The 22,840-nt window shown below is 43.7% G+C and overlaps 1 protein-coding gene across 1 annotated transcript in view; it reads right to left on the reverse strand.

Moving 5' to 3' along the window:
- Positions 1-6,877: 6,877 nt before the first annotated feature.
- Positions 6,878-22,840, reverse strand: part of NHSL2 (NHS like 2) — a 311,337-nt gene continuing 295,374 nt past the window's right edge. The window contains exons 4-6 of the mRNA XM_061408780.1: positions 19,237-21,564; positions 17,075-17,207; positions 6,878-16,201 (exon numbers count right to left, since the gene is read on the reverse strand). Of these exons, the coding sequence (XP_061264764.1) occupies positions 15,877-16,201; positions 17,075-17,207; positions 19,237-21,564 (2,786 nt within the window). The 3' untranslated portion in view covers positions 6,878-15,876. The remainder of the gene's footprint in view (positions 16,202-17,074; positions 17,208-19,236; positions 21,565-22,840) is intronic.

The following is a 22,840-nucleotide window of genomic DNA, read 5'->3' on the forward strand; positions in this document are numbered from 1 at the left end:
ACTTATATGCAGAGCACATCATGAAAAATGCTGGGCTGGATGACTTACAAGCTGGAATTAAGACTGCTGGGAGAAATATCAACAACCTCAGATAGGCAGATGATACAATTGTAATGCCAGAAAGTGAAGAGGAACTAAAGAACCTCTTGATGAGGGTGAAGAAGGAGAGTGAAAAATAAACTTAAAAATAACTAAACTTCGTTTGCTGTACAGCAGAAACTAACACAACATTGTAAATCAACTACACTTCAATAAAATAAAATATATTTTGCAGTCTGGTGGGTGTGAAATGGTATGTTATTGTGTATATGTGTGTTTTACAGCTTTATTGAGGTATAACTGATGTACACCAAACTATATGTATTTAAAGTGACAGTTTGATGAGTAAACATCTGTGAAACCAGAAAAACAATCAATATAATGAACATACCCATCACCTCCTAAAGTTCCACTGCTCCTTAGTAATCTATCGCCCCTCAATCTTCATTTCTCTCTTAGATGAGGTTAAGCACAGTTTAATGATTATTGGATATTTGGAGTTCTTTTATCATGAGTCTATACAAGTCCTTTACCCATTTTTCCTACTGAGTTTTCTTTTTATTACTAATTTGTAGGAGTTCTTTGTGTATTCTGAGTACCAATCTTTTTAAGTGTTGCAAATATCTTTTCTTTTACTGTGGCTTTCGTTTTCACTCTTTAAATGGTTTCCTAGTTTTAAAATAGTTGAATTTTATCAATTTTCCTTCATGGTTAGTGGTTTTGTATCTTATTTAAGAAATCTTTCTCGACTTTGAGGCATGAATATATTTTCCTTAATTATCTTCCAAAAGCTTTATATTCTGGCTGTTCATATTTAGGTTTTTGTCCACTTGGAACCAATTTCCTACTATGGTGTGAGGCTCACTTTTTATCGTGTGAAATAAATAACAGAATGATAGGCTTCCAAGTATTTATTGAGCCCTTACAGCAACAAATAAAAATAAAGAATTAAGAAATACAAGAGATATTTATGTGGTGGAATCTGCAAAGTTTATTGAATGTAGCTTATTGAATGTAAGAAGAGACATCTATGAAGGTGTCCAGGCCCCTGACTCATGCAAATGAGTGGATGATGACATGATTCACTGAGGAATGAACCACAAGAAGAAGGGCAATAGGTGTTACTGAGACAGCCCAGGGAAAATCTGTAAAGAAGAAGGAGGAGAAAGTCTGAAATACAGGCCTGAGGACTCCAACTTAAGAATGGAGGCTACTGAGAACAGCATGGAGGTTCCTTAAAAAACTAAAAATATAACTACCATTTGATCTTGAAATCCCACTCCTGGACATAAATCCAGAGGAAAACTTGGTCTGAAAGGAAACACACACTCCAATGTTCATTATAGTGCTGTTTACAATTGCCAAGACATGGAAGCAACCTAAATATCCATCGACAAAGGGATGGATAAAGAAGACGTGGTATGTATATACAATGGAATATTACTCAGCCATTAAAAAGAATGAAATAATGCCATTTGTAGCACCATGGATGGACCTAACAATTTTCATGCTGAGTGAACTAAGTCAGACAGAGAAGGAGAAATATTGTATGACATCCCTTATATGTGGAATCTAAAAATAAATGATACAAATGAACTTATTTACAAATCAGAAAGAGACTCACAGACTTAGAGAATGAACTTATGGTTACCAGGGAAAGGATGGGGGAAGGGATAGTTAGGGAGTTTGGGATAGACATGTACACACTGCTGTATTTAAAATGGGTAGCCAACAAAGACCTACTATATAGCACATGGAACTCTGCTCAATGTTATGTGGCAACCTGGATGGGAGGGGAGTTTGGGGGAGAATGGATACATGTATATGCATGGCTGAGTCCCTTTGTTGTTCACCTGAAACTTTTGCAACATTATTAATCCACTATGCTCCAACACAAAATAAAAATTAAAAAAAAAAATAAAGTGGAGAGAGAAGCAAGGGAAATTGCAAAGGAGTGCTCAGGTAAGTGAATGGGGAAACCAGGAGAGTGCAATGTCAGGGAGGCCAAACGAAGAAGCTTCTTTTTTAAGAAGAAGTTTATTGAGAAGAAGGCGGTGCTCAATGGTACCAAGTGCTTCAAAGGTATAAGACAGAACTGAAAGCGTCGCTGGACATTTTTGACATGGAGTTCTTCAGTGTCCTCAGGACAGCATGTGGACGTGGCGGAGGGAGGAGGGTAGAACTCAGATCAGAGAGAGTTGTGAGAGGGTGACACATGAAGAACAGAGCTGGGCAGTGGTGACAATTCTTTCATGATGTTAATTTTTTTTCTTGTTCAATATCTATTGGTTTCATATTTGTTGGTTTGATATTAAGCAAAACCAAAGAATAGATAACTATCCTTAGGGGAATTTGAGGTGTTATAATTTTAAAATATATAAGTAAAATGACTTCTCATAAATTGCAAATGTTCACAAAATATTGTTTCACACAGCAGTGCAGAGTTGAGACTTTTGACTCATGAAGGATCAAAAATTAAGATTTGTTTTCATTATCAATTCTTGAAAGAAATAAATTAGTCATTAATGTAGTTAATATTAAAGATTATCCTATCCTGATTTTTTTTTAAGTTGAAGTATAGTTGATTTACAATATTGTTCTAGTTTCCGGTGTACAGCACAGTGATTCAGATATGTGTGTGTGTATATAAACATATATATATATACACATAACACATATATACATTCTTTTTCACATTTTTTTCCATTATAGGTTATTATAAGATAATGAGTGTAGTTCCCTGTACTATGCAGTAGGACCTAGTTGTTTATCTATTTTATGTATAGCAGTGTGTTTCTGCTAATCCCAAACTCCTAATTTATCCCCTTCCCTGCTTTCCCTTTGGTAACCATAAGTAAGTTTGTTGTCTTTGAGTCTGTTTCTCTTTTGTAAATAAGTTCATTTTGATCATGGTGTTAATTTAAATGACAGGAGATGAGACATGGGATGGTAGCTGAGAAGTGATGTGAGGTTCAGGAAGAGTTATGTTTCGGATGGAGAAATATGGCCGTCTCTGTTCCATCCAGGAGTCAGGAGAAAGGAATCCCAGGTTACTGTATGACCACCACATTGCCTTGTTATTTCCGGAGAGAGTGACCACTCCACCCAAAAGGCCACACCATCTCAGCTGATGGCTTTGCTTCCTATTTCACTGAGCAATTTGAAGTAGCCAGAAATGAACTTCCTCAGGCTCCTATATTCACACCAGTCCATAAAACCTGTGTTTATGCCCAAATACTCTGCTTTCTGTCCTGTTACTATGGAAGAACTCTCTTCACTCCTTATAAAAAGCCAGCCAACCCTTCTTCCTGTGTTCAGGGTATTATTCACTCTCACCTTTTCTTTCTTTTTTAAAAAATTTTATTGACATGTGGTTGATTTACAATGTAGTATTAGTTTCAGGTGTACAGAAAAGTGATTTAATTATACATATGTGTATGTATTACATATACTATGTATATACATATACATTCTTTTCCATTAGAGGTCATTGCAAGACATTGAATATAGTTCTCTGTGCTATATGGTTAGGTCCTTGTTGAGTATCTATTTTATATATAGTACTATGTATCTGTTAATGCCAGACTCTTAATTTATACACCCCCTTTCCCTTTTGGTAACTATAAGTTTGTTTTCTATGTCTATGAGTCTATTTCTGTTTGGCATCATTTTTTTAGATTCCACATATAAATGATATCATGTGATAGTTGTCTTTCTCTGTATGACTGACTTAGTATCACCCTCACCTTTTCAATGGCTCTGCTTCTTCAACAGGGCTGTAGAGTGAACTAGTCTCAGCAGTGGCCCCAGTGGACTGTAAACTCCACAAGGAATGGGCACACTATCTGTGTTGGTCACTACTCTACCCTCAGCACCTAACACCCTGCCAGGCAGATTGCTGTTGTTGTTCAGTTGCTCAGTCGTGTCCAAATCTTTGCGACCCCGTGGACTGCAACATGCCAGGCCTCCCTGTCCTTCACTATCTCCCAGAGTTTGCTCAGATTCATGTCCATTGAATTGGTGATGTCATCTAACCATCTCATCCTCTGTTGTCCCCTTATCCTCCTGCCTTCAATCTCTGGTGGCCAAAGTATTGGAGCTTCAGCATCAGTCCTTCCAGTGAATATTCAGAGTTGATTTCCTTTAGGATTGACTGGTTTGATCTCTTTGCAGTCCAAGGGACTCTCAAGAGTCTTCTCCAGCACCACAGTTTAAAAGCATCAATTCTTTGGCGCTCAGCCAGGTAAGAAGGAGCCTGTTACATTTTTGCTGACTGGATGAATAACAGAAGTGGCTGGGGGAGCACACAATGTTTGAGCCGTCTCAGGTGCTTGATAGATGCTGACACCATTTTATTCCTGGTATCTATGATGGATTGACTTATCCATTTGCATCTATGACATGCCCTCAGAGAAAGTTTGCTAATGGGCATGAATGAGGTTTGTGAAACACCAAAGGCCAATTAAGGCTACTGGCATGTATCCTGAAATGGTGACAACAATTTAAGAAAGCTATATACCTCATCAAATGAACTGTAATCTGTCTGAGGTAACAGAAAATAAGAATTTGTATGTTTTTTAAAAAGATTTATTTGGCTGTGCGGGGTCTTCACTGTTGTGTGCAGACTTTCTCTATTTGTGGTGAGCAGAGTCCACTCTCTAGTGCTCAGGCTTCTCATTGCGGTGACTTCTCTTGTTGTAGTGCATGGGCTCTAGAGCTCAGGCTCAGTAGTTGTGGTACAGGGGGTTAGGTGCTCCATGGCATGTGGGATCTTCCTGGACCAGGGATTGAACCTGTGTCCCCTGCATTGGCAGGTGGATTCTTAACCACTGGACCACTAGGGAAGTCCCAGAATTTGTGTTTAACCTGCACTGTGCTTGGGAGAAAGACACCTGTGATGGATACAGAACTGTGTTGGTCAGATCCCCCTTCAAGGGCAGATGTTGCTCCAGCTGCTGGGAGTGCTGTCAGCCAAGAACTTTCTTTAGCTGTCCCCCACCTTTGGGGACTGCCTCTGCTGGAGAAAGTCATCTCACCCAAGGTCAGGCCCTTGGTGGGATGGCCCCATAGCCAGAGACTGACTGAAGCAGGGGTGTGAAAGCCTGCCTTTGGCTTGTGTAGGACAACTCTGACGGGTCATATTAGTGCCGGAGCTCTCTGTAGAGTCAGCCAAGGCTATCCGGCGCCTGCATTGCTGCTCTTTTCTCCTTTGGCCTAAGCCTGTTTCCTTCCCTTCTCTCCCACAGATGTCAATCCCTTGGACATTTCCTAACAAACATCCCACACACCAAACTCCATCTCTGAGTCTGCTTCCCAGGGAGCCCGACCACAACAAGGTGTCGCAGGCTCAAATGCCTTCAGGAGCCTGGCAGGTGATATAAATGAATGAAGCTAGTTGGACTTCATATAGCAGGGAGTGGTGGGGAACTGGGTAAAGTGAAGACTTTGTGTCCCATCTACATTTTGAAAAATTAAAAACCAACATTAAGTACTCTGCTACTGCTGCTGCTGCTAAGTCACTTCAGTCGTGTCCGACTCTGCGTGACCCCATAGACGGAAGCCCACCAGGCTCCCCGGTCCCTGGGATTCTCCAGGCAAGAACACTGGAGTGGGTTGCCATTTCCTTCTCCAATGCATGAAAGTGAAAAGTGAAAGTGAAGTCGCTCAGTCGTGTCCGACCCTCAGCGACCCTATGGACTGCAGCCTTCCAGGCTCCTCTGTCCATGGGATTTTCCAGGCAGGAGTACTGGGCAATGAATAAGAACTCAATTCAGTCTGTGGGCTTCCTGTTGGCCTCTATGACCTGTGCTTTAAAGGTATGCTCTCTCTTTGATTATACTGGTATATTTAAAGTATTTAAAGGCAAGTATCTCTTTGCCTTTAACATGTACTTTGTGACTTTGGTCAATGTGGATCAATCCCTCAAAGCTTCCCCAGCTCACGGTGGGGGGTGAAAGGGGACCCAGACCCTGCTGGGATCAACACTAGCTGGAACCACAGGGTCTCATTGAGGTACTGCGTCCCATGAGGCCCACATCGAGTCAGCCTCCTTCTCCGACCTTGGTCTTAAGTCTTGATACCTGCTATTGTCTGAGAGTAGCCCTGGCCCTTCTTCCTCCCCCTGTAAACTTTCTAGGTTGTTTCCAGCTCTGCGGTGTCTTTTTGGAAGATCAGTCCAGTGGTATCAGGGGAGGTGAGCTAGCACGGGGACTGGGAAGACAAGAAGGCTGGTTGCAAGGGCCTCACCCTTAGAGGCCTGGGCCGATTGGGACCAGAGAACAAAGTTTTGGATGGGACTTGACCCATGAATACAGCTGTCACCACTAGTATAGTGGGACCATTCCCTTCTTGAGGGAGGAGGTGATCTGAGCCATATCTGGTCTGCATTTTTCGCTCCCAGTCCTGACTCACTCTAATCTGCCCCTGCCGGGTGGCTTCATTGAGCCAAAGAACAAAGAGGGAGTGCGTGCCCTGAGCACAGTTGCTATGGAAACCTCCTCCCCTCAGGAGCCTGGTGACTGCTGCCCACTTCAGCAGAGCTGTGTTTGTCTGAGACCCCTTGTTGCTTCCAGCAGTAGTTGAATGAGAATCCCTGAGACAAAGTCCTCAAGCATGGATTCCCTGCCCATATAACGTAGATTCACCGATGGATGGGTTATGTTTCTGTAAGACACTGTCCTGCATATCTGTTTTGGGCTCTCGGGGGTTTGTGAGAATCAAAGCTCATGTTTGTGGGCCCCATACTTGTGTTGTTGGTAAAAGGTACTCACAAACTAGGCTTAGTATCTGGATAAACGAATCATTGCTACAATGGGAACCAGAGGATGAAACAGAAAAGTATTTTAACAGAAAAAATTTATTTTAAGAAGTCACAAACAGCTCTAGCTATATAAAGAATACAGTTCAATTGCTGGTAGCAAGCCAGTAAGGAATGCTTTTTTTTTTTTTAAAGGAAAAAAGAAAAAGAAAGAAAGACAAACAAGACCCTTTGTAATATCACCCCACAGAGGGCTCCCTTCCATTCTGTGTTGTAATCCCAAAAAGACTGGGATGACACTCTTCTCCTAGTGTATGTTGCTTCTTGAAATTTCAATCCAGGGATACATTCTCATCACTGGGGGAATTGCCTCATCACTGTCTTTCAGTTTAGGATATTGGTCTGCAAGTTCCTATCTCCCTTATTTTTCTAGAGCACATCACACCCACTCAGTAAGCACTGAATGGTAAGCACTAAATTAACAAAAGTCCTCCTGACTGCAGAGTATGACTAGCCAATCCTCCTTCATCATTTTGTTTTTGGCAAGTGTGCTACTTTTGCTGCTTTAGAGTCCAGGGTACAAGCCTGGTTCCCTCAAGGCTGGAAATCCTAATCAAAATGCAGAAAGGAACTGTTTCATGAATGCTTTTAAATAGGGAAATCCTAAAATTACTAGTGTCTCTGGTCTTTTAAAAATGTAGATTTCAGTAAGTGGGTAAATCCCTGGGCTCAAATGACAGAAAGCAAACTAAAGGTCCCCAGAAACAAAGTTCTTAGATTTAAAAAATCCTGCAGCCTGAGAAATACGTCTAAGTGACAGAATTCATAAGGGATTAAAGTCCTAGCTCTCTGTATGTTGGCTGTCCAAAACTGCCCCAGAGGAGTATCTTCAAATGGCTTCCTGGGAGAAGTGAGCATAAGCCAGTGGAAAGAAGGTTTCAAAAGACAAGAAAAGGGAAATATCTCAGGAGCCCCCACTATCCCCTACTCCTTGGCCAGCCCCATCAGACCTGGAACTGGACCAGAGAACTGATGAGAGAACTGGACAGTGTGTGTGTACATGTATGTGTGTGTGTGTGTGTGTGTGTGTGTGTGTATAAGATACACTAGCAAATGGGACCTTCACAGTCCAGGTGGAGAAACCATGCTGTTCTCACACACAGGCACATAACTTGTTATTCACTGGTATCCTCCAATATTTATATGAGCAAATGTGAAAATGTGAAACTGAGCTTTACACTCCCAAGCAGCATGAGAGGTAGAGGCAGGAGTGAGATGAAGAGAGATGTGGAGGAGCTTTAAGGAATCCTTTTAGAGGTTCAGAAAACAGGAGGTGGCAGTGTGCTGAATGCCTGCTGGCTGTGGTGCTGCATGGGGCATCCCAAGGAGCCTATTCCTGGGGCTGGGGGTCAGGGATGCAGGCGGTTTAGGCAGGGGAAAACTGTGGACATAGAACCTTCCATACCTCACTGGTTTCATTGCTGGGGCTGAGTCTAGAACAAGTCCAAATCACATTAAAATGGGCACATGCACATTTCAGATTTTAAAACCAGCCATTAGAACCAAGAGAGCTGGTGATTTCCCTAGGAAACTGTAGACTGAACTGGAATCTCATGACCCGGGCCACCAGACTTTCCAGAGATGGCCCTGAACATGTGATGGAAGTATTGGGCACCGGGGCCAGGGGTCCCTGCTCATAGTTTGGAATGAACGAAATAAGAAAACTCAGAAAACCATTCTTTCCTGCCAGCTTAACCCACACTCGAGGAAGCAGAGGCACATTAGATAACCAGTACAGGAGATCTGGAGAAAAGAATGAGGGTTCTACACTGAGGTAGTCAGAGAGAGAGAGAGGGACAGGGACGGAGACAGACTGAGAGAGTCTATGAAGGGCGTCTGTCAGAGAGTACTGGTTGGCATGTGCAACGCCTTGCCACCCACCTCTGTGCGGGTGAGTCTGACATTGTGGTAAATGGAAGGGCAGTGTGCACATCACGCAGCACACAACCCAGTCATCACGTGGGTCACAGAAATGTCCGACCCAGGGGTCAGGAAACTATGACAGGCAGGCCAATTTCAGTCTGCAGCTTTGTATGGCCCAAGAGCTAAGAATAGTATTTACATTTTTAAAGTGTTGTAAAGCAAGCAAACAAACACTAACAAAGAAGAAGACTATGCTACAGAGACCATCTGTTCCCTGCCCACAAAGCCTGAAAGAGTTACTATCTGGACTTTTATGGTAACAGTTTGTCGAACTTTGGTCTAGATGAAGAGGAAAATCCCATCAATCTCTGAGTATTCCTGAAAAGGGAAACCAGAGCAGGTTCAGGAGAAGGACTGGAACAATGGGATAACTGAAAACACCACTCCATCTGATGAGTACTGCCTGCAACTCCACTAAACCACGCTAGTGAGGTACACATGAGCTTTGGAAGGAAGCCTGAGAATAGCTAGAGAGAGAGTCATAATAAGGAACATTAGGCAAAGCATGTTCTGGAAAACAAACAGCATGCAGAGCTCAGTACGGATGAGAAAATTTGGTATTGTTTGATAAAACTGAGATAGAGTTTGAGCCCAGGGATTGGTAAAATATCAAGAAGTTTCTAGAACACAAGTAAGTATCTCATGAGCATCTAACAGTCTGAAACTATCTTGTAAAGTTTAATAAGGGAAGAATAAAGTAGATTCTAGGAAAGTCTATATTGGTTTGCCCTACTTTAAATAAATATCAGTTACAAAAGTTCACACTGAAAAAGAAAATACAGGCATTAGGGATATGGACAAGAGCATTTTTCATTTTTCAAAAGAAGTCACCAGAAGATGCCCTTCTGTAAGAAGCTTATCTCTTAAAACATGGAATTTGATCTACAAAAATTCAGTTTTTCAAATAACTCTTAGAGAAAACATCCACTGTAAAGAGTAGGGCATATATATTTAATTTGGAGGGAAATGAATGTTTCTATACTAAAAATCAGATTTGTCTTTGGATTCACGAACATTTTCCTTAAAGCATATGTATTATTCACTGACATACCTGGGAAATTCATGTGTCATAATAGTAGAAGCCAGCTGTGGGTCTTCCATAAATGCAGTGATTTGGATGAAAAAACACTGGGCCCAGAGGCAGGAGAACTGGGATTGAGGCTGGGCCTGCCACTGCATGACTTTGCGTAAGTTATTTAACTTTCTGGGCCTCAGTTTCCTCATCTGTAAGAGGAGAGGTTGGTCCCTTTCAGCACTAACATTCCATGACTACAGATAAATATAGAAATAAGATCAATACAACAATCTAAAAATAAGAAATAATCCCCAAAGTAAGCTCTGGAGTCAGTAGAAAAAAGTAGCAATGAAATATAATAAAAAGAATTAAATTTTAACTACTAGCCAGAGTAAATATATCTCATTTAAAAATTAATGAAAAGATTTGTAATTTACAATTGATTAGGAGAGGTAAGAACATACATGTTGCTATTTCTTCACCATCATACATATGGAGGAGATGAGTGTCTGGTGACTTGCACAATGAGCACAATGCTGCGTTTGCATGCAGAACATATTGTAAAATTGGACATTAAAAAGAGCTCAACACCACATAAGGAATAAAGAAAGAGTAGTTAACTAGTTGCTGCAGTTCAGATTTTTTTGCAGATTTGTTGATATCAAATTCCACAAATATGCAAAATCTTAAAAATCAAATCTACTTCTATAAGAACCTCCCTAGAGAATAGCCACCACAGGGAAGATAGACATTTAAGGGTCAGCAGTATCAAACAAATGTAACACCTTTTCTTTTTCCTATTTGTGGATTAAAAAATTGTTTTTAAACCAAAAACAGGCCAGATGTGCTGGCTAAGTCAAATCAAAAGTTTCTGCAGGTTGAGCGAGTAGTTGATTCAATATGATAATTACTTAACACCAAATAAACATATTATCTGACGAACATGATAACATAAGTCACATGGCTGGAGATTGATCACGTAATGTAATGACAGCAGAAAAGATAGGAAAGGCTAGAATCATTTGGAGTCGTGGCTATAGTGACTCAGGAGCTTGAAGAAGTAACAGCACTAGAACACACACACACACAGACACACACTATTCGGATACTGCTGCTGCTGGTCCTGGGACCATGCTTTGAGAACCACTGGGCTAGATTTTGGGCTTTACTGAACAGAAGTACATACCTATTTCACATAACTCATTACTTATGCAAATTTTTTTTGCTAAACTTATTAAAAGTGCCTCAAATGTGTGCCTATGACCATTTCCTACTGTATTCCTCTACAAAATGTTTCAGATTATTAAAAAATTTATTTCGTATCCTTGTTAAAATCCTTATCATTTTTGCCGCCCTTTCACAAAGTTAGCTCTTTGCATCTCTTTCTCATTCTCTCATCATTTTAAATCCATAATAGTTTAGTCACTTATAGCTGAAATACACACAAAGGCTTTGGAGGGACCATACTCTGGAATAGATCTGGTCTCATTCTCACACCAAGAGGAAGTGGTAGCACAAAACACAGATAAGGGTTGGGGCCGAGGCTGCGTGCAGTAAAGTTGCACCTTGAAGAAGTTTAATAATCACCACTGATACCAGATGGCTGACATTGATCTGGCACTTATTGGACAGTTTCACCTTTCACAAACAAGACAGATTTTCACAAACTCTTTAAATCTTTGTGTTTTTTACTCAAATGATAAGTAGTACTAATTGCATTTGTGTAAAAATGTTAAGGTACAACAAGAATTATCTAGGCCTTCTAAGTGTCTTGGGTAGCCATTTCTGAGACTCCCTCTGTAGAAACCATACTGAACAGCACTGAGAATCAGGAGAATTTAATTGACCATCAGCAATTTACTCAGATAGTTCCAGGAGATTAAGGTATTTTCTATATTTAGGAAATAGTTATCAGTGAATTTGACCTTTCCATGGTGAAAAATATACTTCTGTAACTGACAGATGCCTAAAATTCTACAAGTAGAACATCATTCCTTTGGCTTAAGGCTTTTTCCCTGTTAAAATGCAAGTGACCCTCCAAAGAGGTTTCAATAAGCCTTATAATCTCAAAGTAAAGGAATTTATTCCTTTCCTGAGAGCATGCTTTCCTTAGCAAGGAGGAGGACAAACGAGGAGGCATTCAGGAGAGTTGGTACCAAGAAGCAAGGTCTGCGGGGAATGGAGCAGAAAGAGGAGACAGAGGAGGCCAATGACAGACCTCCAACTCATTCACTATTTTGCTGAAGGGCTGTCTCTGTCAGTATTCCTACTGAAATGAGTGCTAACTTGCCACTTGGAGCAGGTTACTTAGAAATCAGCCATGTTTTCTGATAATATTGAAAAGTCTTTGACGTATAGGCATACAAAGGTTTAGAATCATGGAAAAATTGATGGCAATGAAACATTTGGTGCAACAACAGATAGGGAGTTACCCTCCCCCCTCAAATCAGAAGAACCGTACATGTCCATAGGAAGAAGTTAAATTGATATTACTTTACAGAGTGCAAATTGCAAGGCCGGGATTAGGGTAAGGCACTTACATGGCCCTGAGAGTGGGTGCCTCCTTAAATTTTGCACCCCAGGTGCCTCACTCACCCCACTCTAGCCCTGGCCCTGGCAAATCATATTAAAGTGAAGGCTGGCCATTGTGTTACATACTTGGTGATAATCGAAGGCTGCACTGGAGAACAGAGCACTGACTATGAACTTGTCCTTTTAGGGAATAGTTTGTTGATGAGGAAGAGAGCAGGTGCATGGACAGATCTGCTCAGACTGATGGGTCTTGTGGGATCACAATCTGACCTGTGTCACTGGAGAATTAAAATGGGTGTCTGGTGACACTTCTGTTATAAGAGCCTTGCAGACTCTCCTCTGTCTTTGTACATTCAAGGTAATGTTTCCAGATCAACTGGTTGATTTGTGGTCAGTAAGCTAACATGAGCTTTTTTGCTTCCTATGATCTTACCTCTTTAAAGGGTGAGCTGTTGGCCAGGGATGTAGTTCACAGGAATGCATACTGAGGGACATGTTGGGACCAGGTGGGAGGCCCAGGTGAGAGACTGAGGCAGGCAAAGGACAAGAGACAGCAGCAAAGATTCCTGTTGTGCTGAGAATGACTTGCTTTCCACCCTCAACCTTTGAACCACAAACACATAATGAATACCCACCAAGGGCAAAGTGCTCTTAGCTACCGATTAACTTCCTCCCCTGGGGATGACTCCCTCTACTCCTGACTAGACAGAAGTCAGTCCAGCAGAGAACCCTGCTGCTATTAGTTGGAATCAGAGGAAACAAAGGGACAGAAACAACTTGAATTGGAAGTTGATTTCCTAGGGCTAACTTCATTTCATCTGAATCCCTTCTGTATTCCACCTTCAAAAATTATTATTTTTATTCACGCTAGTAATAGTGGCAACAGTGGGTTTTCTGAAAGTCTTACTGGAAGGGGCTTTCTGCCTCTCTTCTCGTCTTGGCAGAGTAGGTGCAAAAGGCAGCAAACACTGCGGCTTGTGCCTGGATGGGAGACAGAGTTGGTGTTATGATAAACAAGGGGAAGCAAAACGTTGAGTGCTAGGATAGGAGAGCTGTCTGGTATGATGTTCATCAAAGATTGATAGAAATGCTATAGTTTGGTTGTTTGTTTAGGACTACGTCCACCTGTTACAATATTAAATGATTATTACCAGCCCTCAGTGTTACCTCTGACCACGCCATCTCTGCCCCGAATCCTTTTCTGCTAATAGGAACAACACTGGGTATTGGAGGGCCATAGTGAAGATGTATAAGACTTTCTAAAAATTGCAGGCATGCAGAATATTGCAGAGGAAAGCAAGACTTAGGGTAATTGAAAAACGTCAAGATGTCTGGGTATTCAGCTTTAGAATCTTTGGGGAAAACCACCAGAGGCGGCAAAATGAGGGGAGAGACAAAAGTAGCAAACAAGAAGCTTCCAAAAAGTCAGCAGAAGTAACAAGTCTTATACGATGTGAGTCTCGTACTCTGTTTTATAGCTCATAATCAAGAGTACAGGGCCCCGGCAGTCTTTCACTTTTGTTAGGCAAAAGAACGAACACTCCATTTCCCCACAGAGGAAAATGTTTCTGTCCTTTGAAATTCTGAGTCGAGGGCAGACAAGTGTGGTATTTGTATATAAATTAAGGCTAGGAATGAATCTTGTTTTACTTTAGGCAAAACCTCTGAAATCTGGTCAGGGCCTTTGAACCAACTAGTTGGAATGCTTTCAAAGGCAACTGAGCTTTTGGTAACCGTCTATTATTTGAAGTAGCTTCTGTCTAAATCGGGGGAGGTGCTGACGGCAAGGGAGTGGATGGGCCTGGTCTGCACTTAGAAGTCTAGAATTCAAAACTGTACCAACTAAGGGCCCAGGCCTAGGCCTTCTATGTGAGAGGCCCAAGTCCCATCAGCACTTAGTCTGGTTTTCCAGCTGCTCTGTCTGCTGTGTGGGCAGCTGGGCTAAAGGTTTGCTTCTTATTGAGACCTATCAAAATCAAGATCTGCTTGTCTCTGGGGGGACGTTTCCACATCCTCCAAGAGGTTGACCAATGAATCTGTTGGGTGGGGGGGTGAAGGAGGAAGAGGTCAGGATACCCTCTTTGTGAATTTCATTTGACTTTCTTTTTTCCCTCTTGGGAATGGTGGACAATTAATTTTCCATTATTGGTCAGCTAGTTTTCTTTGTTCATAGCTATCTGTTTTCCCCCTCAACCTCTCAGAAACCAGACATATGAAAATCAAATGAATCATGGCTCTTGCTTTTCTTAGAAAATTGAACTGACAAGAATAGTTAGTGTCTATAAGCTTTGGCAGGGGGTGGGGGGAAGGGGTCACAATGATTGTTCTGGTGCTCTGTCAGCATCCCATTTAACAAAGTTCTTACTTTCTCCCCTAGCATGGTTAATTGAAAACTGGTCAAACAGCAGAACCTAAATGGCAAAAAGTAGCCCTTTTTGGGGGGTTATGGACCACAGTAACTTGCAAGGCTGCCTTTCAGATTTTCGCTCTATCCTTTTAGTGTGTATGTTCTTGGCTTGGGAACAGAGGAAGATCTCCTTTAAACAAAATAAAACCAACCACAAACCACAATCTGAACTGAATGGTGGTGGGCAAGTTACACTTACTTTCTCTCCTTGAGCCTCTGAGGATGCTCTTCCTTCAGCTAATGACTTCCTGTAATGAATGCTATATGCAAATGAAACCAGAGTTCTTCGAATGCAGCATGAGCTGGGCACAGACACTAGCTATCGTTGGTGGCAGACACTTGAAGGATCTCAAAGTGCATGTGTGAGTTACCTTGGGTAGATGTGAGTGAACAAATGGCTGCCTTGTTTGTTGACTGAGATTGGTTCATCCAAAGCAACCCAGTTCTGACCTTTTCTAGCAGAGGAGTGAGGAGGGGGAGGTCTATATGTTTACTGAAACTCATCACCCTGATCTCCGTGTAGACAATCAAACTGAAAAAGGCATGAAGTTCAGGACAGAGTCACATTCATATTTTGTACTACAAAAGCCATCCAATCAACCCCATGCCGAAATAAACGCACACCTGCAAACCTCTCATGAGAGAGAGTTATACTGTGGTTGAAGAGGCATTAGAGTCCTTCTGTTTCTCCATACAAGGTCATCAGGGCCTTGATGGGAAAGTGAATAATGAGCATTGGCACCCTGTATCCCCTGGGATTGGCAGCCCTCAAACTGCTCTCTCACTGTGCCCCTCAGTGACAGGAGCCAGGGATGGAGCAGCTTGGTGATTGATTAAAGAGATGGCACATGTGCCCTTGCATCTGAGAATTTCTTCTAAGTGCATACCACTGGGGGAAATAAGGAGAAAATCGGTACTCAGTAATGGCAAGATTTTAAGTATGAAAATGTAAAATGTCTGAAGATGATTAAAGTGCCTGATAAATTTAGTTCTAGATGTGGCCTCTCTCCTGCTGTCCAGAGTGTAAGTTAACGTCAAAGAAATGCAGGCTTTTTTGTTATGTTCTTTTTCAAAACCTTCTTTTCCTCTTCCCCCTTCTCTACTCAAGTTTAGTAACTAAACCTTGCTTGCTGAACCCAGGGCTTAGGTACTGGGGTTATCAGGGGTTTTGTAGTCTTTTGAAAATTGTGCAATAATTCGCCGAGCCAGTGGGTTAGTGGTCTTCAGCAGTTCGGCTGCTGAGGGGCGGGACCTTGGAGTTGCCTTGCTTCCCTTCTTCTGTAGCAAGGCCTTGAAATCATCATTTCTGCCAGCATCTAGGTTGGCACTGCCGCTTGACCCTGAAGAGGCAGCCAACTCACTGACCGGAGACTCAGGTGGGTTCCTTACTGGTGAGTGGGAGCTTGGTCTGCTGCTGCCAGCAAAGGTCTCACCAGGTTCCTTCCAGCCAAGCAGCTTTCTTTTGGACCTAAACAAGAGAACGTGTGTTTTCAGTGAATTCATGTGCAAACATTTCCTAATGCTTCATATAGTGTCACGAGTGTCGGTGACATGATCTGGGAATGTCCATGCAACAGCTTTGTGAGCAGTTGTACCTACCAGCTTTCTCTCTCTCTGCTAAGTCCTCAGAGTTCCTCATCTGGTCCCGTCCCTATACTCCTTTCAATGTCCACATCTGGAGTCACTGGGCCTGTGCTTGCAGGCTCAGTCCTGCCCAGGTTCTGGGACCAACAAAGAATTTAAGGAGTCAAGGCTAGTACCTCAGTGACTCTGAATCAAGACAGCCTGGGAGCTGATCCTGTTATGAACTTGTGCTCCAACTCCAGTAACTAGGCTCTTTCCAGTTTCCTCACTATTGAATCCCTGCTTTGTGCCCCGGTTCAATAACTGGGTCCCCATGTGGTCATTCTTTGCCTATAACTGGGTCCCCGTGTGGTCATCCTTTGGCTAAGTTCCTGCTCTGATGCTCAGCCTGGTGTCCCACTTTACTTTTTGATGAGGTTTTTTTTTTTTTTTTGGGTACAGGAATTCTGTGAAGGGTTAAGTCTCTGACTGTAGGCAGAGCTGTGAGAGAGCAGATGGAGCCACAATAGGCCATGTGGTTGCTAAGAGACGAGGGGCCTCTCACTCCGCACCTGGTCCTCCCTTCCCTGCCTGCCCCTCCTCCACTTCACCCGAAGATGTCAGTGAATCAGAGATGTGAGGCCCTGGACTGTGTTCACATACGTGGACATCTGAACTTAGTCTCCAGTTTCCAATCTAATGCTTAGAGGTAGCAGTTTTTCTTCTGGTATAAGGAGGGAAGGCAATTATAATGAGAATTAAAGAAATTGGTCCAGACCTGTGGATCACAGTAAATAAATCTTCAGTTGTACGTGAAGCCACAAACACATCATCATCATCTTCTGCAATCCATTCGGCTGTTTTATCACTGATTACACTTTTTTCTTCGGTGCTTGGTTCCATCAAACTCCCTAGGCATAAAAACCAGAAAGAATTGTTTTGACCACAATCATTAGGACAAAGCACATTCTCAGATGTATTTCATCTGATGTTCAGAGCAACTCTGGGAGGGCAGCAGGGAAGAAACTTGTTGTCTCTGTTCTGCAGAGAACAAGATGTTCCCAAGGTTAGTGATTTGGCCTGCACAATGTGGAGGGAGTGATGAAGACCAGCCTGGCTCCCTGTTTTCTCATGCCTTTTCCGTTACAACAATGCTTAGGTTGCCTGAGCATTCTCTTGTTTTAAATGTATCATTTTTAAAACTCAAGGAGCTGAGAACAATCTAAAGCAATGACTCAACCAGTGGGTGGAAGTGGGACCTATCTGAATCTCAGAGGGAGCCTGTGGAGTTTGAGGAAGCAGATTCTAAAATTACCTGTGGCTTTGACTTGTTTGCTTGTTTTAGTTACAAGGATTTAACTTATGTCGAAAATCCAAATCAGCTTAAGAAAGGCCATAAGATTTTGATGTTTGTGTTAAGGGTTTCAAAAAGGATGAGAAACACAGATGAACCTGGAGGACATTATGTTAAATGAAATAGCCAGTCATCAAAAGACAAATACTATGTAATTCCACTTATATGTGGTCCCTATAGGAGTCAAATTCATAGAGACAGAAAGTAGAAGAGTGGTTGCCAGGGGCTGCGGGGAGAGGATGATGGGGAGTTATTGTTGACTGGGTACTGACTTCAATTTTGCAAGATGTAGAGAGTTCTGGAGATGGATGGTGGTGATGGTTGCTGCTGCTGCTGCTGCTAAGTTGCTTCAGTCGTGTCCGACTCTGTGCGACCCCATAGACGGCAGCCCACCAGGCTCCCCCATCCCTGGGATTCTCCAGGCAAGAACACTGGAGTGGGTTGCCATTTCCTTCTCCAATGCATGAAAGTGAAAAGTGAAAAGTGAAAGTGAAGTCGCTCAGTCGTGTTCGACTCTTAGCGACCCCATGGACTGCAGCCCACCAGGCTCCTCCGTCCACGGGATTTTCCAGGCAAGAGTACTGGAGTGGGGTGCCATTGCCTTCTCCGGGTGATGGTTGCACAACATTATAAATGCGCTTAACACCTACTGACCTGTGCACTTAAAAATGGTTGCATGCATGCTAAGTTGCTTCAGTCATGTCCGACTGTTTGCAACCCTATGGACTAGAGTACACCAGGCTCCTCTGTCCATGGAATTCTCCAGGCAAGAATACTGGGAGTGGCTTGCCATTTCTACCTCCAGGGGATCTTACTGACCCAGTCATTGAATGCATATCTCTTATGTCTCCTGCATTGGCAGGCAGATTCTTTACCACTAGTGCCACCTGGGAAGCCCTCAAAATGGTTAAGATGGTAAATTTTACATTATATGTATTTTACCACAGTTTAAGCAAAAAGAGACAAGAAAGAAAAAAAAGGATATGAAATATCATCCAGCTTGGTCTTATGGTTCCAGGCAGAGATAGGCTCAAACCATCCAAGAAAGTGAGCCCCCTTTCCTCTAGAAAACACTAAGAGAAGCTGCTGGTGGTAAAATATTACACTGCTTGAAGCCCGCCAGTCTGCCATGGCACTTGAACTCAGACTGGGAGGGTACTTAGTCCCATGCATGAAACTAAATTTAGTGGAAGCTGGTGAAAAGTGCTGTCTAATGAGATGGAGAGACGGTTCCTAGGGCAGGAGATGCCTGCCTGAGGAGGAAGATGGGTTCCTAAGGTCTTAGGGTGCTGAGACCTAGTTGATTTCATTAGCTCACCACTGGGGGTTCCAGGGTAGACTGTTCCATACTGTCCCATACTCCACTGATTGCTGTGGAGATCCCTCCGACCCCCGGATCAGTCCTGATCCCAAGGGCAGTGAGACCAATTTAGAGTAACTCAAACCTCAAGAGGTGTCCACTCTTGATTTGGTCACCCTGGGATCAGGCTCATTATCTGGGGGCATTTGCTTCTGCCTCTGGCACCCCATCCTCACTCTTGTCTCTTCTGGGATTGAAAGGAAAAGCCCACAGACATTTTACTAACCTGGAGGACTTGCTTCCCTTTCGCTGTTGGACTGTGGCCTTGAGGTCATCTTTGTACCAGCAGATGGCAGGTGGTCATCAGTTGGGAGACACTTGGCATCTTCCTCCAGGGTGATGATGGGGCTGAGGGGCAGTCTTGGTTCAGTCACATAGGCCTCCGCTTGAGCCGTGGGTGAAGTGAGAGGCAGGTACAGCACGCTGGGCTTTTTTGGTACAGGAGGTGGAATCTTGCCTTTCTTTTTCTCAGCTTCTTCTTGGCTCTGGAGGCTAATTCTTTCAGGCAGGGCTCTCCCCTTAGGGCTCTCATCCTCCATACTTCCCTGGGGAGGTTGCTGTGTTCCTGAGAAGAAAGCACCAGAGGAACTGGCAAAAGGCGTGAAAACAAGAGATGAGGGTGCTGTGGACTCCCCTGGGCTTCTGCTCTCAGGGAAGCTGGAGGACTTTGATTTCCGCACCACTGTGTAGATATCTTGAGGGAGTGGCCTTATGTGCTGAATTGAGCTCTTGGGAGTTATAGCCAATGTAGGCGAAGTTAGTGGGTACTCCTCGGGGACAGATGGTGGCTTGTGGACTAAGCTTGGAGGCCTTCGGGCCAGAGGGGGCTTCTCGGCTATGGGAGGTTTCATCTTCCTCTCTGGCAAGGTGAAGACTTCAGCTCCTGATTCCTCAGCGTAGTCAGGGCTCTCAGTGTCATCTTCCAGCTCAGACTTGCTGACTGACCTCAGGCGAACAGAACGTAAGTCAGACTGAGTAACCATGGGCATGATTGGCTGGTTGGGGCTAGTTTTCTGGGCTAGCTTGGCCCCCAAATTTGTATCTGAGTGATGCTGGCTCACCTTGTTTTTGCTTCGGATTGAGATACTCATCCCAGACAGATCCAGGTTGGTTGAAGAGGTCAATGGTAGGTCAAACGATAGCCGTGACTTGGACATTTTCTCCATTGGTGATGTTGGGGGTAGTGATGACTTCCTCTCAGGTACCACTGGACGTACCCGGACACTGCTGCTTGGAGGGGGCAAGTGGCCCAGGGTCAAGGACATGGAGACAGTGGGTGTTGGCGTCTCTGACTGGCTGGAGTATCCACTGGAGGGTGACATCAGCCCAGTAGGCCTTCCTGGAGAGGATACCTCCCTGGCCTCCACCTCGATGGAAAGCTGGGAAGGCGTCGTGGCTCTGGAAGTGGAAGGGGAGGCAAGAGACTCTGAGCTGCCCTGAACTTGGGTGCACTCAATGACTGTGGTGCCAGTGGCAGTGCTGGAGCTGGACAAGGACTGGTAGGTGTCACCAGACTTCCAGTCAGTAAGATACCAGTGATGGGCGAATTGTGTACCTTCTGGGTCTTTGAAGGTTGGCACAGCTGGGTGACCCTGAGTATCTGGGTGGGATGAGTGATGTCCTTGGTGTTCCAAGGAGAGACAAAGGCTCCTGGGCCTCTGGTCCTTGGGTAGTACTGACCCACCTTCCGGCAAGAGGACTGGTTCATCTTTGACCAGTGAGACACTGCGAGTCGGAGGGGAAGGCTTCTTCTTGGCCTTCTTGAGTGAGATGCTCTTGGACCTCTGCCTTCTGTGATGGGCCTCCTGTTGGGCACTGAGGGAGGCAATGTTGTCAGCACTGTTACTGCCCTCAGAACTCGTACTGGCATAAGGTAGGGCACAGGCTTCACTGGCCTTCTGCTCCTCCTCATAGTCCACATCCATGGTACCTGTATCTGTGGGTACAGACAGTGACCGCTCCCGGAACTTGCTGGCCCCACCTGGGCCTGTCTCCAGCCTTGAGGTACCACTGGTCAGAAGGCCAATCTTGGAGGGTCGTTCAGATACTTGGCTTCGTTGAGCAGGATGCTGAGAGTAGCCAGCAGGCCCACTGCACCCTGCTGGGATATCACGAGTGACAAAGAGGGTAGCAGCCTCCTTAGGAACAAGAGGTGGCAGTGTGTGCAGAGAGACCCAAGAATTCCCAGAGGAAGGACTTTTTCCATTTTCATTGACTTGACTGCTCTGAGCGGTGGCACTTGGAGTCACATAGGTAAAAGCATCTCCCTTCCTGGAAGCAGAGAATGTCGATTCTGTTGGTCCATTGCAAGAACCAGGAATGCTGTACACCACCCCCATGCTCTCCATTCCAGGGGGTTTTGTGGCACCCCATGCCTGGGGAGGTTCTTCCGGATGACTAGAAGGATTTCTTAGTACTGGTGAGGTGAGATTTGGGAACCGAGCTTCCTGACCAAGTGCAACTCTTCCATGAACACTTTCTGGAACTGAATGGCTGGGCCTGATGTCTGAGGTGGTAGAGCGGGCCACACTGCCTGCTGGGCTGTTGCTGTGACCTGGAGGAGGTAAACATAGAATGTTAGTGGTGTGGTTAGGGATCCCCCAGCAGCAGCTGTCACCAAAGAGATGGGATCACCAATTTTTTGTCAAGAAGCATTTGCCAATAGCTTGGTCAGAATTCCTTGGTTCTTCTTTTCCATAGTTGAGGATGCTGGGGAAGTTGAGTCCTTACCCATCACCACACAGTGAGGCACAGGGTGCCCTTGAATTGTCCAGATGGCTGCCAAAGACTTTCCAGCTTTTTTAAAAAAAAAAAATATATATATATATATATATTTTTTTTTTTAATTGAAGGATGATTGCTTTACAACATTGGTTTTATTTTTGCCATACATCAACATGAATCAGCCATAGGAGGGAGGTTCAAGACGGAGGGGACATATGTACATCTCTGACTTTCCAGCTTTGAATATGCCTTTTGGAGCTGAAGTAGCATGTGGGACAGCCATGGTCTTTTTTCCCCCAGGTTTTCACCCCAGGCTCAGGAAGCCACCACAGACAGCCCTCAGCATTCACCTCTCCAGAGATGAGAGCAGAGGCTTTCAAACTGATAAAGGACAGCAGTGTGACCTTCAGTTCCAGCAGCACATTGGGAGTATGCCACAGCTGAAAAGTTGTTTGGTTGCATTCTTGGCTTTTTAGATTGGCAACAGGAGAAAGTGAGGATAACTTACAATGTGAGGAAACCATTCAGATGTTGAAAACGCCCAAAGGTTTTCTCATATACATAACAATTATTACTGTTATGAGGATGACGATGAGGATGACTACTCTTATGATAATTTATAATAACGGCCACTGTTTGCTGAACACATACTATGTACTGGGCACATGGTAGGAAAATTACATACAATAACTCTAATCCTCACGACCACTCCATGGGTTGGAATCATCATCCCCATTCACAGATGAAGAAGCTGAGGCTCAAAGAGGTTAGGGAACTTGGCTAAGGCCTCACAGTTAGTAAGTGGAGAGGCCAGAATTTGTATTCACATTTCTCTGGTCTGTGCTCTTTGGATGGCATTCATTTAATGGCAGTAATGGTTTTGTGAAGATGCTACTTTTAGTGATGATTTCCTTCTTTATCCGCCTGAAGTTGACATATATAGCTATATTCTACTTATAATGGGAAACAATAACATAACAAATTTATTAGCCTGGAGATCTCCTGTCCATTTTCAGTTGCTGCCCTGTAAGCATTGTGACAAAAGGCTTTTGGTTATCCTTAATTACTATTAATATATTGCCTTTTTCAAGATGTCCAAAGTCCCC

The sequence above is a fragment of the Bos javanicus genome, chromosome X (genome assembly GCF_032452875.1).
Source record: "Bos javanicus breed banteng chromosome X, ARS-OSU_banteng_1.0, whole genome shotgun sequence".
In the NCBI taxonomy this organism is placed as follows: domain Eukaryota; kingdom Metazoa; phylum Chordata; class Mammalia; order Artiodactyla; family Bovidae; genus Bos; species Bos javanicus.